Source organism: Callithrix jacchus, chromosome 10, assembly GCF_049354715.1.
Source record: "Callithrix jacchus isolate 240 chromosome 10, calJac240_pri, whole genome shotgun sequence".
Taxonomy (NCBI): Eukaryota; Metazoa; Chordata; class Mammalia; order Primates; family Cebidae; genus Callithrix; species Callithrix jacchus.
In genome coordinates, this window is record NC_133511.1 from 124943048 (window position 1) to 124959188 (window position 16141).

At 45.3% G+C, this 16141-nt stretch overlaps 1 protein-coding gene across 12 annotated transcripts in view; it reads right to left on the reverse strand.

Moving 5' to 3' along the window:
* CHKA (choline kinase alpha) overlaps window positions 1-16141 on the reverse strand; it is a 67194-nt gene that overhangs the window by 7151 nt on the left and 43902 nt on the right. For 5 of the 12 annotated variants that reach the window (XM_035263545.3, XM_035263544.3, XM_035263543.3 and 2 more), the window contains 8 exons: window positions 13548-13661; window positions 9250-9383; window positions 8720-8824; window positions 7698-7756; window positions 4971-5058; window positions 4328-4436; window positions 3232-3338; window positions 676-757 (listed from right to left, as the gene is read on the reverse strand). In XM_035263545.3, the coding sequence (XP_035119436.1) occupies window positions 676-757; window positions 3232-3338; window positions 4328-4436; window positions 4971-5058; window positions 7698-7756; window positions 8720-8824; window positions 9250-9383; window positions 13548-13661 (798 nt within the window). Of the gene's footprint in view, window positions 1-210; window positions 559-675; window positions 758-3231; window positions 3339-4327; window positions 4437-4970; window positions 5059-7697; window positions 7757-8719; window positions 8825-9249; window positions 9384-13547; window positions 13662-16141 lie in introns of all 12 variants that reach the window. The other 7 variants (XR_004730782.3, XR_004730781.3, XR_004730780.3 and 4 more) reach the window with 4 other exon arrangements.

Here is a 16141-nt window from a genome sequence, read left to right on the forward strand (position 1 = left end):
ATGGCTAACTTTTGTATTTTTAGTAGAGACGAGGTTTCTCTCCAACTCCTGACCTCAGGTGATCTACCCACCTCAGCTTCCCAAAGTGCTAGGATTACAGGCATTAGCCATTGCACCCGGCTAGCGGTTCTTAACGTTAGGAAAAAAATGACAGCCTAGCTTGGTTACAAACATGCCTGCAAAAAACAGAAGGTCTGATTTAGTAATTACCAGCTTCCAACTCGAAATCGGGTACTACAGGCTGGAGAATTCAGTGGTAACCGCTAAATAAAACCCTCCAGAGCACGGGCAAGAGCACCCACTCTTCTTCACCTACTATCCCGTGTCGGAAAGGGCTGAGGTCAGAGCTGGACCTGTAGGGTGCAAATGCCTCCATTCTCCACTGCAGGACTGCTGGACCACCTGGCACTTCTCTGAAGCAGGAGAGGCAGGGGTCTGCTGTCTTGGAAGTGAGGGCAACCTCCAAAGGCAACCACAGCATTAGTGAGAGCGGCTTCTCCCACAGCTTCCTCTGACAGCCACAGTGTCCTGGTGCCACCAGGTTACCACATTCAGGTACTTGGGGAGACAGAGAATCCTCTGTAAGAAACAGTCATTTGCTGTGGAGCATTCACAAATACTGTAGCATTTTTTCTTGGGAGTAGGAAGGAAAAAAAAAAAGCTGCTAAAACATACCATGTACCCGAATTCAATAGATGAAATCTTGGCTTGTACAATGGACCAAAGTCCCCAGAGGAAATGAGATGCAAGGGCAAACCTGGAATGACAAAATCAAGAAACACATATGAGATACGCAGTATCAGTTACAGGACTGATAAAATAATTTCATGCCAGGTGGACATTTTAACTTGTGTGGATGCAAAACCTAGTTAGTGTTGGCAAATCATGGGTCTATATTCCATGGGACTAATTAAGAGCAATGGGACTATCACTCCCACACCCTTCCCTCCTCTGCTAGTGATAGGTGCACTTGTGAGTGTGAACACACGCAGCTGCCTAGCCATGGCACACACGACGACATTCACAGGATGCAGGTGGAGGCCTAGGTGACCATGCTGGCAGAAAAGCAAGCAAGCTTGCTACAAGGGAGGGGCCACAGCATCATCAACCAAGAGGCAGGCCTCTGCTGGAGGTGGGATGAAGCCCTCACTCCTTGAGCCAGAGCCTTCTCAAATCCCATCCTTGTCCCATCCCCTCTTATCACAGAATTGAAAAGAGCAGATGAGAGAGCATGAGCCACATCACCATCTCTAGGCTATACCACGCCCCCCACAAGTCACTGCAAATCCAAGTTCTTCCTCAAACAATACCCTGAGGGTTCATCCACATGAAGGTAAAGCTCAAATTTAGGAGTGCCTCCTCTAGTATCCTCCAACCCTAATCTCTGTTCATTTTGTGGTCCCAGGACCACAAAAGTCACTTGTGCTACCCCTTTCTGTCTGGGTTCTCTTCCAACTGCCTTTTTCTATTTCCACCAGTTCAAGAAACAGAAAAAGATGATGTATGCTGCAGTGAGGACTGGCAGGCAGGCAGAGGTGACGTTGCACTTAGTGTGGGGGTAAGCACTCTGGAGGCCAGGAGGAGATGACTGTGGTAGATGCAGTGGAAAGATGAGGTGGGCCACAGTGACTTAAACAGCCATTTTACCAAATAATGTTACAGGAGACCCCAAAGAATAGGAATAACCCACAGGCCTCTTGACTAAAGAGATGGAAAAATAGTGGTCTAGACCTTTGCAGAATCTGGAAGTTTCAGGGCCCTGCTTTGAAAACTGTTGAGAAAACAATTAAAAGCAAGACTTAATACTGATATAAACATGAGTTTAATCATTTTCTAGGAAAAACTTAAGAGTCACAACACAGCAGACGGTGCCTACCACTCCACAAGCATCAGTGACAAGCTTGCAGGGCCAGGTGCAGTGGCCCACACCTGTAATCCTAGCACTTTGGGAGGCTGAGGCAGGAGAACCACTTGAGCCCAGGAGTTCATGACCAGCCTGAGCAACAGAGCAAGACCCCGTCTCTACAAAAGAACACAAAAATTAGCCAGGCATGGTGGTACATGCCTATAGTCCCAGTTACTTGGGACACTGAGGCAAGAGGGTCACTGGGAGTTAGAGGCTACAGTGAGCCATGATGGCATCACTGCACTCCTGCCTGAGTGACAGAGCAAGAACCTGTCCCCCTCAAAAAAAAAACAAAAGAATCTGTAGGCCCTGGGTGGCAGCAGCCTTGTATGGCTGGGTTGTTCTGTCTGGATGACAGTTCAGAATGCCACAAAGTGTCCTGACCCTTCTTGGACATGGGACCTCTTCATGTGATATGGTTTGGCTCTATGTCCCCATCCAAATCTCATCTTTAATTGTAATGCCAACATGTGGAGGGAGGGAGCTGGTAGAAGGTGACTGGATCATGGGGGTGGCTTCCCCCATGCTATTCTCACAATAGTGAGGAAGTTCTCATGAGATCTAATGGTTTTAAAAATGTCGGGTGGTTCCACCTTCTTCTTTCTCTCCCTCTCTCCTTCTGTCTCTCTCCTGGCACCACGTAAGTAAGATGTCCCTTGCTTCCCCTTTGCCTTCTGCCATGATTGTAAGTTTCCTGACGCCTCCCTGGCTATGCAGAACCATGTCAATTAAACCTTCTTTCTTTATAAATTACCCACTCTCAGGTAGTATGTTTCTACGCATGTGAGAACAGAGTAATATACTTTGCCTGCTGTGTGCTCAGATCTAAAAGATCTGCATAGTCTCAGCCACAATAGAGAAGTAGGAGATTCTATTTTTGAGAAAGCGCAAGTCTTAAAGATGGATGATTTAAAAGGAGCCCCTAGGGTGGGCATGGTGGCTACAACTGTAATCCCAGCACTTTGGGAGGCCGTGGCAGGTAGATCACCTGAGTTCAGGAGTTCAAGACCAGCCTGGCCAACATGGCAAAAGTTCATCTCTACTAAAAACTACAAAAAATTAGCCAGACATGGTGGCAGGCGCCTGTAATTCCAACTACTCGGGAAGCTGAGGCAGGAGAATCATCTGAACCCAGGAGGCAGAGGTTGCAGTAAGCTGAGATTGCGCCACTGCACTCCAGCCTGGGTGACAGAGCAAGACTCTTGTCTCAAAAAAAACGAAAAACAAAAGAAGCTTCTAAAATACTCATAATTGCAAGTAAGCATCCCAAATATAGTCTATAAAGAGGAAAGCTATTTTTACAAATTGAAAAGGAAAAATGTTACCTATTGACTTCAAGCAACATTTCTTCTTCTATAACGGATTTTTCTTCAGTACTGAGGTTGTCAAAGTCATTTTGGAATGCAGCCAAGTAACTGGAAATAAAATGGAGCTTAAAAAAAAGTAATTATGTTAGGATGGTTAAAACAGACAATGTCAACAGCTGTCACGAAGCATACACATCTACTTTGACACCCTGGGAGACACACACTCGACATGACATTACCATCTCCAACATCCTGGGGCTGGCACCAGTGAGCCAACCTTTGCTAGGTTTTCAGCTGCTCTCTCTCCCCAGGGTTTCTAGTGGAGGTACCGTAACTAGGCTCTTCAGCATACTTTTTCCGTTTCCAGTAGCAATTAAAACATAAACTAGAGACCATTATTTTGGAGGCAGGCTTGGTGCACTCTCCCAGCCCTACTCAGCTTCAGCACTGCTACTAAGCAGGAGAAAGTTCCCCTGAGAACTGATTCTCGAACAATCACCTGCATCCTACCATCATTTAGGACAGGAAAAAGAACTGTTAACACCAAAGACATTTCTTCCCATTACTAAACCCTCGTCCCCAAAAGATTACTTCTCTCTCCACAGTGTGAAATGAATAGAAAAAGGTCAGTGATCCCCAAAAAGATGGCCAGAAAGCAGAATCAAGGCTGGGCTTTTCAGAAAACACTAGAGGGAACTGTCAAGGATGCTAAAGTTCTTCTCTGAATACAAGTATCTCTGGCACAGAGATTTTTTAAAAGCTGGACTAAAAGGTCAAGTTTGTGTCTACATTTAACAAACAAAATAAGATTTTTTAACATAAACCAAATTTTAAAAGGTCATCTTTAAAAATGAAAATGTAGGCCAGGCTCACACCTGGCCTGAAAATGAAAATGTGGTGGCTCACACCTGCAATCCCAGCACTTTGGGAGGCTGAGGCAGGAGGATCACCTAAGCGCAGGAGGTCAAGGGTACAGTGAGCTATGATCGCACCACTGCACTCCAGCCTGAGAAACAGAGACCCTGTCTCAAAAAATAAAAAAGATGATTTAATTCTAACTGCATGAAATTGACATGTAATTTTCCTATCAAGTATATAAAAACCCATCTCCTACCTGTTGTTTCTTGGTGGGATATTTCCGGATATTTGCTCTGAAAAAAGGGTACTTTTCATAGCTATAATCATAAATCCACTCACAGAAATGATTCCCAATATCGAATCCCCTGAAATAAGAGATAAGACAGTGCATAGAATGAGGCACACTATATGCCTGGATGCTCCCTGACTGCAGAAGAAAGAAAGGCTGAGTTCTGAGCACACCACTCCTGTTGCCAGCTGGACTTGCTGAGGGAGCAGGACTGCAACTGCTTTAATGACAGAGAGAGCCAATCAGGTGACTGTCAGCATCACAGCTGACTGAAGCTATAAAGGCGCACCTGAACCACAACTCCAGAACAATGTGTCTCCTCGACCATGATTTATGAGAAGAAAATGATCTCTGAAGCCAAAAGAAAATGCTAAAGTCTGGACTGAACTGCATGGCTGCTCCCTACTAGCGCCATCAGCCAGGAACAAGGGGGACCATGCTTCCTCACCACAGCCATCATGCACCACTGGACAAGAAGCCATCCCTTCTAGGTGAAGCAGCTTGCAACTCAGAGTGGTGTTTTGACTTATTTACTCTTATAATTGTTTAATAAGCATGACATAATCATAAAACAATATTGAGATGGAAATACTGGACTGTAACATATTACCTGTAATTGTAGCTGCTGTATTCGAAGTCAATGAGCATCAGTTTCTGTTTTTCAGAATTCTCTCGGCCTTCCAGCAACAAGATATTACCTGCAAAAGGTTTGGATAACATGGCTTACGTTTTACAATAGAAGGCTCAAGTCCTTGGAACAGCAGAGCCACAGAATGGATCTGATCCCTTCAAAAAATACTAACCAAATGTGGCTTTTGGTCTGTGGACATCACCAGGGCCTAGATAAGAGTGTAGGAGAAGTGCTCACGGGAGGCCTGGCCCTGTGCAGGGCAACTCCTCACCCACTTGGCCATGAGAACCCCTGCTCACATTCCTAGTTCCTGTTGGACCCCCAGGCTCACTGTGTAACAGAGCCTGGCCTCTCACTCTGCTGTCAGGGCAGTAATTCTCAAACGTTCTGCAAGGTGACATGCAGGAGCTCGGGCTAGCCAAACACCACCCTCAGCTGCCTTGGGACTTCGTTTGCTGTCGGCAGGCCAGCTGGCTGCAGCACCCTAGCTGGGAAGCTGTGGGAGTGTCCTCCCGGTGAGAAAGGCTAGGGAGAGCTCAGCTGCCACAGGGGATCCTCTGCTTTGTCCCTGGCCTGGTTTTCCTTCCCAAGGAGACCATAGGCAGCATTCCTACAACACTACTTCCTTTAGTGCTGGATTCTGGGTCAGGAGTGGACTGGCCACCAGCCTGGTGTTCCTGAGATCCTCACACTCGACATGACTTTCAGTATTTCTGACATCCTGGTGCTGGCACCAGTGAGTCAACCTTTGCTAAGTTTTCAGCCACTCTCTCCCCCCAGGGTTTCTAGTGGAGGTACAGTCTCTAAGCTATTCAGCATACTTTTTCCATTTTGAGTAGCAATTAAAACATAAACTAGAGACCAGAAAAGGTATACTGGCTCACACTTGTAATCCCAGCAGTTTGGGAGGCAGAGGTGGGAGGACCACTTAAACCAGGAGTTCAAAACCAGCCTGGGCAACAGAGAAAGACTCCATCTCTACAATTCGCCAGGCATAGTCACGTGTACCTGTGATCCCAACTATTCAGGAGGCTAAGGCCGGAGGATTACTTAAGCTCAAGAGGGTAAGGCTGCAATGAGCCATGACTGCAACACTGCACTCCAGCCTGGGTGACATGGCAATAGTTTTTTTAAAAAAAGACAAATTGGAGGCAGAAACCCACATCAGCAGAACAAAACTAATGTACAGCTGTTATCTCTTCTATCCCTCCTACACTTTGCCATCATCAATGCAGCTGATCTCTTCTAGACCCCGCTCTGTGGTGATGTCTATGCCCCGCCACCACCAGAGGGCAAGGATAATACACAAAGCTGGAGATGAAATGTCTACACCCTCCTTGACTTGAGCTAGCCAGCAGAGAGCAGCTAATTAATTAGTAAAAGGTATTTTGGCTCAAATGAATGGCTTAGAGATGACGGGTCTTCATGAGACTGTCCTCAGGATTAAAAGCAAACTGCTCAGCCTGGCAAGGAAGGGCCCAAGGTGGGACCTGAGCTACCGTGACTAGGGGAGGCAAAGTCAACACAGAGCGGGGCCATGTCAGCAGCACCAGTAGGAGCTGCACAGTAGGGGCCTCTGATGAGACTGTTCAATGCGCAGTTGCATGGGATGACGTTTTGTTATAGTAAGGAACATATCATTGTCATGTTTTCTTTTTTTTTTTTTTCCGACAAAGTCTTGCTCTGTCGCCAGGCTGGAGTGCAGTGGCTCACTGCAACCTCCAAATCCTGGGTTCAAGTGATTCTTCCACCTCAGCCTCCTGAGTAGCTGGGACCACAGGCACGTGCCACCATGCTTGGCTATTTTTTTTTTGTATTTTTAGTAGAGATGGGGTTTCACCATGTTGGCCAGGATGGTCTCGATCTCTTGACCTCGTAATCCACCCACCTCGGCCTCCCAAAGTGCTGGGATTACAAGGTGTGAGCCACCGCGCCTGGCCCATTGTCATGTTTTCAAAGCAGAGAGTGAGTAATTAATAGCATAGTGCACTGATATTAGGAGAGAAGGTGTTGGAATTACAAGTGTTGCAATAAGCACCACTATGCTGTGTGGTGCAGAAAGGAAGGGCCTGGGACTGACTGGGATAGACAGTGGATCTTGCTCTTTCATTCTTTTTCAGGTTAAAAAAAAATGTATGTTACTCTAAGGAGATAAACACTGAAAAAATAATATGCAACTTAGAAAGTTTAAGGCCTTTATCCCAATTCCCAAGTTTAGTGAATGTTTTCTCAGTTTTTTTTTTTTTTTTTTTTTTTTGAGACAGGGCCTTGCTCTGACACCTAGGCTACAGTGCAGTGGTGTGACAGTAGCATACTATAGCCTTGAACTCCTAGGCTCAAGCCAAATTCCTGTCTCAGCTTCCCAAATAGCTAGGACTACAGGTGCACACCACTATCCCTGACTAATTTTTTTATTTTTTGTAGAGATGGAGTCTCGCTATGTTGCCCAGGCTGGTCTAGACTTCCTGGGCTCAAGCAATCCTCCCACCTTGGCCTCTCAAAGTGCTGATATTACAGACATGAGTACACTGTGCCTGGCCTCATACTTTTTAAAAATAATACACAACCTCATTGTCTGGTTGTGTCATAACTTAATCTAACTAATACACCCTTGATGATGCTACTACGGCATTTTTCAGACACACTGTCAGTAATTTTCTAAGTATATACACATACCTCATCTGTAACAAAACAGCAAACTCTTACCTTCTTGACAGTCATTATGACAAAATACAACTGGAGATGGAGTAGATTCAAGCAATGATCTGAAAAGAAAGGTTTCACTGTTACTCATCAAGTGTCTCAGTAAGATGCACACAGACCTGCTCTTTTTACATGGCCAGCACCCAATGTGTGCTCCAAAGCAATAGTTTCAGAGTAGTATCTGTGATGTGAATTCTGACAACTATGTCATTATGTGGCAACAACTCCACAGCAGATCACATCTGAAACCCCCCACAGCCCCTCAGCACTCAGCTCTTCTCCTGCAAGCCCTCAGCTCTTCCCTTGCAGGCCCTTTGTATATGCTGCTCCCTCCTGGAGCCCCTTTCTCTGCTGGTCTTGGCTTATACAGCACCCCCGTAGCCTTTCTCTTAACAGTAACCCAAAGGAGGTTCCCTATGCAGACTAAGAGCTTACTCGGATCTGTTTCTGTCACAGCATTTAACACAATTTGATGTTATTTTGTTTGTTTACTTGTTTTCCCTTAGCAGCAAATCTTCATGCCTAGCAGAGGAGACACTCACATACCTGAGTAATTAAGGTATAAATAATTGTTAGTGTACAGATGTGAGTGGCCTGCACCCAGTATCACTCTGAGAATAATGATGGCCCTGCCTCAGAGATCAGCATTGAGATTCTTACTGTTTCCCGCAAGAGCCAAGGCAAGGCTGAAGTTTAAGAAGAAGGGATCTTCCTCACACTCCCTAGCCTGCCCTTACTCCCTTCTCCCCACCAGAGAAAATCCACCTGCTAGACACTCTACTGCCCTGGCCACCAAGCCACTCCTTCAACATTTTTCTTCTCAATGGAACCTGCACAGACTGACTAAAGGCCACATGTGGGCATTCACAGAGAACCATAATTCCAGATGACAAAACTCATCGTTTAAATTCATCCTGTAAAACCAATGTAAAATACCGGACATAAGGCAAGCTTAATCAATGTTTACTGAAAACAGTTTTAGTAACTAAGAATACTTAAAGTCAGGAAACAGAAGGAAAACTCACCTCAGGTTTTCCAGTTCCAAAGGCAGATTGTAATTGAGGAATTTGTGAAGCTTTTTAATTCTGGATTCCCCAGTAAACTGAATTCTCAGCACTTCATTTAGATATCTATTAAAAAATTAACAAACAACAACAAAAAACCCAGAACAAAGAATCACTGATCAATTCACCAAGGCTTGTTCTTGAGGCTTTGGTTAAACATTCAATCCTAGCGCAGTCACAATGCAGTGGGACCCCTCTGACTGCCGTGACTGAGGGAAAGGGGGCAGTCTTAGGGGTTCATGGCATTCTAGAAAGGTGACTTTCTGCCTCTTCACCCATTCAATAGCATTTCTGCATGTCTTCTTTCCTGGTTTAGTAATTGACTTTTACATGCAGGAAGACTCATCTGTGAAACAAGTATCACCAGCTGACACTCTGCATCTCAGTGAAATTGGAAGACCCCGACTGCTGTGGCAAACAAATGCTCACTCTGGTACTCCTGGGAGCCGCCACTGTAAAACTAAGTTAGGACAAGGGATTTCACCACTTACTTTTCCATTGTGCCAAAAAGCCATTTGGGTTCCTTATTGAATGGCATTTTCATACCATGAAACGTTGCCATTTTCTCAGCGATTTCTGCAGATATATCTGGCAAACTTAATTCTTCAGTATCTAATCGCCGGCTCTGAAATAGAAAAGGGAGTTAAAAACTGACATTTACCCAAATAACCTACAAAGTGTGAGATCACACAGTCTTAGGAATGAGAAGCCAGTTTTTGTAGTACATTTAAATCTCACCCAATGCCCCAAAAATGGACACTGTGTCCCCACAGGCAGTGACCCAGCAATTGCTACGGCACTTCTACAGTGAGGAACAGCCACCTCCAAAGATCTATTTCATTCTGAACCCCTTTTAACTACGACAAGGTCTTCCTTAAATTTTATTGAACTAAAACCTATCCTACCATCTATTATTTTGCCCTCGAAAGCCACATGGAATGTCTATTCACTACCCAGTGCTGAAGTCCATGTCTTCAGCAGTTTATCACATGGCCCAGCTCGTAGCTTCTCCATCAGCTGGGACATTCTACTCTGATGTGCTACAGGTGAGACGTGGGGTCTAGAACAGGTCCTAACCAGGAGATGTGTCACGGGGACGGGGGCCATCTCTAGCTGCTACCAGTGATGGTGTCAGCAGCTGGCCTGGCACAGAGCAGGTATCCAGGGCAAAGCTGGGCAAAAAAACAGACTCTAGGAAGACTTCCTTCCTCCTGGCCTCTGCGTCCCGCACTTCCCCTAAATCAGCCCGGGGCCATGCTTGTTTGGCTGCCCTTTTACAGGAGGCTCATGGAAGCTCACAATCAACTGAGACCACTAGAGATTCCTCATGTAATCTGCCACCCTGCAGAAATCTAGAGAGAGATTTCTGTGAAAATGCAAAGCAGTACAGCACAGGGGAAAAAGTGAATGCTCCCAACTTAGGGAAACACCATTTGAAATTGTGGCTTTAATTCTCATTTCAAAGCTACATGGCTGTCCAAGTTACCTCATACCTCTATGTGCTCCCATTTCTATCAACTGGGCATCAGGACATGAAGTCTCGTACAGAGTTGCCAGGAGAGCTGGAGGAGAGAATGTGGGTGAGATCTCTGGGATAGCACCCAGCCCAGGGTGTGGCTCAGCAAGTGGCAGATGTCTGCTACTGAGAGCTAAGCACTCACTGGAAGCATTGGGCTCAACCTTCTATTTGACTCCCTCCAGAAAGCACTGTCTCCGCAGCGCTGTAAACAAGTGACCATGCTGCAGTAAGGACAGGGACTCCACTGCCAGCAGCAGGGCACGGGGGACTTATCAAGGCAGCTCACTCAGCTTTCAAAACTGCCAATAATTTGGCAACAAGAAAAATCTGGAGCTAACATGCTCAAAGATGAACAAATCTCAGTATTCCAAATTCCTCCCTGGGCACAAAGAGAAAGAGAAACAGACTACCTACCATCCCTAGTGGCCCTACTATTCTCACATGCCCTTTGAAAGATGGCTACAGGAATAATGAAACTGAATCACCTGATCCCAAGCAGTAGTCAAGAGTAAACCTAAGCTGGAATCTGGGCATGATGGTTTATGCCTGTAATCCCAGCACTTTGGGAGGCCAAGGCAGGAGGACTGCTTGAGCCCAGGAGTTTGAGACCAGTCTGGGCAACATAGGGAGACCCCATCTCTACAAATATTAAAATCAGTCAAATGTGGTGGCACATGCCTGTAGTCCCAGCTACTCGAGAGGCTGAGGTGAGAGGATCGCTTGAGCCTGGGAGGATGAGGCTGCAGTGAGCTGAGATCAGGCCACTATACTTCAGCTTGGGCAAGAGAGCAAGACCCTGTCTTAAAGAAAAAAAAAAAGTAAACCTAGAAATAACATACAATATTAGATTGAGTCAAATGAAACTGCCATGCTTGTGGGTCAAAAACAGTCAAAGACTGGCAGTGTCATATGGTTCAAATCTAGTATACAATAGAATTTTTAAAAAATCTTCACTATGGGTGGGTGCAGTAGCTCACACCTGTAATCGTGGTGATGTAGGAGGCTGAGGCAGGAGAAGAGCTTGAGGCCAGGAGTTCAAGACCAGCCTGGATAACACAGCAAGACCCATCTCTACAAAAAAATTTCTTAAATAAGCTGGGTGTGCTGGTATGCACCTGGGGTTCTAGCTACTTGAAAGGCTAAGGCAAAAAGATCACTTGAATCCAGAAGTTCGATGCTGCAGTGAGCTATGATTATGCCACTGCACTCCAGCCTGGGCAAGAGAATGAGACTCCCATCTCAAAAAAAATATTTAATATGTAATAAACAACATATACAAAAGAGCACAGATAGAACTTAAGAACTAGAACAAAATCAATTCCACAGATACTACAATCTATGTGTCCTGATGGCTGCTCTTTTTGTCCCCAAGATATTTTCATTATTCTGAATTGTGTTAACACAATTCCCTTACCTTTTCCAAAAAGAGAACTTTTACTACATGTGCATATATTCTTAAACAATTTAAAAATGCATCAGGTTTCATAAAATGGTATGACACTACTTACAGTCTCCTGCAGTTTGGTTTTATCATTCAGCATTATGTTTTTAAGATTCAACTATATTGCCACTTACAACCATACGAAGTTTTATTATTTGCAAAATTCTTTCAAAAACTTTTCTCTTTTGTTTCTCATGCCTGACAGATGTTACTGTCTCTATTGGGAAAATCAGAAATAAAAACAGCCAGGTGCTGGGGAGTAGACTACAGGTAAAAGCTGGCGCAGTAAAGGCACCATCCACTCATCTAAACACACCCTCAGCACTGGGACCTAGCACGATGCTAGCACAGATGGACCATGCCACTGTCAACTAGAAGAGGATACCCCTTCTGGGGAGACAGAGAACAACTAGCCTCCCTGTTTCTGGGCTGTGGGATTAGACAAAAGAAACCCCTGCCCCTGGTCCCCAACCATACACAGCAAAGCACCCCTCTGCCAGGCATCCTAGTGCTAGGCTCTGTCTGCACAGCTGTACAGGGCAGCCCTGGACGTGCCCAGGCCTCTCATGGACAAGATATCTCATGCATCAGGGCAGGGAAAGCTAGCGGCTTATGACTTTAGTCCTCAAGGAGCTTATGCTCAGTTAAAATGGGGAATATTTTAACTGTCTAGGAAGGGAGTGCAGGCTGATAAGGACCAGCATTGCCAATCAAACAAGCATTGCCAGGGCTCAGAGACACACTTCAACACTTAGCGTTCATGAAAACACTTGGTCATGAAGCACTGTGCTGGGCATGGAGTTAGGGGTGGGTAGGTAGAGGGACGGGAACTATGCTTTAGAATACGTAACCCTAAGATATGGTTATACTGGAAAATGTTACAGCAACATTAATACTGCCTTGGGACAATAAGTAAGGGAAAATAACCCTGACTGCTTAGAAATAAGACTATAAGGTCTTGAAGTAAGGCCTTGAAATCTAAGAATTTGAACAGCATATGGGGACAGCATATGGGAGGTAGGGACCTCAGTGGGAATGCACAAAACAAACCAAGGAAGGGCAATGGGAAAGAACAGGCATGGCCTCACAGGGCTACAGCCAGAGACAGAGCAAGGTATGGTCAGGGCCAAGGTGGCCCAGCAGCAAGTTCCATAAAGCAGGACCACAGAAGTTGAGAGGAACAAGGTGAAAAGGGCAAAGCTTCAGGGTACACAGCCTCCGGGGACAACAAAATGGTAAGCTTCATACATATTTCAAATTTAGATGAATACACCTTTACAGGAAAGAAAGAGGTTCTGTTATAAGTACAAAATAAATGTTGCTTTTCTCATGAAAGAGCTTTTCTCTGATACATAGTTTAAAGACAAAGGTCAGGTTAACAGTAAACACACAGCATTACAGGTTCTTGCAGCAGTAAGACAAAGAAGCCATCTTCTGCGTGTGGCACGTGTCAACTGAGCGTTTATGAACAAACCTTACCTCTTCTGTGTGTGGCACGTGTCAACTGAGCGTTTATGAACAAACCTTACCTCTTCTGCGTGTGGCACGTGTCAACTGAGCGTTTATGAACAAACCTTACCTCTTCTGCGTGTGGCACGTGTCAACTGAGCGTTTATGAACAAACCTTACCTCTTCTGCGTGTGGCACGTGTCAACTGAGCGTTTATGAACAAACCTTACCTCTTCTGCGTGTGGCACGTGTCAACTGAGCGTTTATGAACAAACCTTACCTCTTCTGCGTGTGGCACGTGTCAACTGAGCGTTTATGAACAAACCTTACCTCTTCTGTGTGTGGCACGTGTCAACTGAGCATTTATGAACAAACCTTACCGGGATGAACTGTTCCAGTCGGCCTTGGGGAAAGATGCCATAGAGTTTCGGCCCCAGTGACCGCTCTGCGAGAATGGCAAACATAACGCTCTCCAGAACCATGGTCTCGGCCCCCTAAAACAGATGGCAACAAATCAGGTGTTTACTGAGTGTTTGCCATGCGCCAGGCATCAGAAGCACTCTCACAGAAGCGTTTTATCTAATCCTCATGAGTATTCTTTCACATGGACACTAACTGTTATCAGCATCCCCATTTTAAATATGAAAAAACAGAGGTTCCAAAGTCAGATCTTGTCATTTACAGGATTCATGCTTGCAAGCACTAAACTATACTGGTAAGTTTTAAAATCTGAGTTTAATTTAGGTCACTAGTTCCAAAAACAGAAAAATATCCATCAGTGCTTTTATTGCTTCTGTTTATTTCACAACCTATATAGGAGTCTCACCCTTGGCATCTCACCAAAGGCCACAATACCATCCATTCTGGTGAGGGTTGATTTGCTTTTGGTTGAGTGCGCCTAATTAAAGCAAAGCATCCAAAGGACCTTCTGTCTATAAATTGGCCCATGGGTCCAACAAGCTTGAAAATACTGATTTAGATTCAGGGTCTATGGCTTTCTAGTCCAAAGGGCAGCTGATCATGGAGCATCCCAGGTTTCTTTTTTTTTTTCTGAGATGGAGTTTCGCTCTTGTTACCCAGGCTGGAGTGCAATGGCGCGATCTCAGCTCACCGCAACCTCCGCCTCCTGGGTTCAGGCAATTCTCCTGCCTCAGCCTCCTGAGTAGCTGGGATTACAGGCACGCGCCACTGTGCCCAGCTAATTTTTGTATTTTTAGTAGAGACGGGGTTTCACCATGTTGACCAGGATGGTCTCGATCTCTTGACCTCGTGATCCACCTGCCTCAGCCTCCCAAAGTGCTGGGATTACAGGCGTGAGCCACCGCACCCGGCCACATCCCAGGTTTCTATTTTCAGCTGGCACACCTGGCCTTTTCCTGTTACTTAATGTTTGTTTTCTTGCTAAAATCTCTATGATGCTGTCTGTTCTATCTTCGTCCTAATAATTACTGTAAGATCTCTCATCATTTTGCCTTCAAAATCCATGCTTTGGTCTCAAAGCAAATTCATTCCTTGGCCTTTCCCCCTTAAACAGCATAAGGGTTTCCATCAGTTGGAGTCAAAGAGTCATTCTTACCCAGAGGTGCACCTGAATCTCGTAAAGAGTTTTTACAGGCCAGGCGGTGGCTCAGCCTGTAATCCCAACACTTTGGGAGCCTGGGGTAGGAGGATCACTTGAGGCCAGGAATTAGAGACCAGCCTGGGAAACATAGTGAGATGCCCCACCACCACCAAAGTCTCTTTTAAAAAAAAATTTTAAAAGGCCAGGCTCACGCCTGTAATCCCAGCACTTTGGGAGGCCAAGGTAGATGAATCACGAGGTCAGGAGTTCCAAGCCCAGTCTGGCCAATATGGTAAAACTCTGTCTCTAGTAAAAATACAAAAATTAGCCAGGCATGGTGGCACGCACCTGTCATCCCAGCTACTTGGGAGGTTGAGGCAGAAGAATCGCTTGAATCCAGGAGGCGGAGGTTGCAGTGAGCTGAGATCGTGTCACTGCACTCCAGCCTGGGTGACAGAGTGAGACTCCATCTCAAAAAAAATAAAAATAAAAAGAGCTTTTGCAGAGATTCCTAGTCCTCCCCCAAGTACTGAAAAAGAGGCACCAGCAGGACTGTTTTGAAAAAGCTTTCAGATGATTCTAATTCACCCCCTGTGAAGAAGTATGCTGTGGAGGAATGTGATCCCAGAGAAATATTCTCTAATACATTCACATCACCAAACACGGAGAAACCGAGACACTCTTACTAGGAAGTGATACAGCACTAGAGTTACTACGCAGAAAACAACAAAGAAAAGCTACTTTCAAAGGCTATCAGACCACATTAAAGTAAAACGTATTTTGGTCAGTTTTACGTTTTGTGGGGACAAATGGATTTGTCGGTAATCCCCCACAATTATCGTCTACAACCATCATTTGTATAACCCCCACAATTATGGCCTTACCATTATCTTGTGAGGCTCACTCTTTCCTAATTTGTGGTTTTGTGTATATATGACAATAGACAAATAACATCAATCTATTAAGCTAATGAATTTTAGGGTGGGATTTGATATCAGACAGGTTTTATTTCTTAAAACCTTAGAAAATGACAACAAATATCTAGTATCTCTATTGAGTTGTGAAAAGGTTTCCAACCACTTGCTTAATGCTATAGTAGAGTGCAGAGGTACAGTCCCCATCTTACTCCAAGACCAACATCAGAGAAACTCTCTGGGGCATTTATGCAAGGGTCTGCAAAGCCTCCTCCAAGTCTCTGCTTAGACATTATGCTCCCTTGCTCCCCAGGGGGCAGCACAGCCCTGGTGCTCTGGAGACTGTGGTCGCCCTACCACCCTCGTGCAGTGTCAAACACAAAAGTAAACAGGGGCCGGGCATGGCAGGACAAATGGGTGCTGGACTCATAAGTTCAGCATTTTGCACATCACATCCACTTAGAACCAAGGATTCTGGGAGGTGACTTTATCACATGTG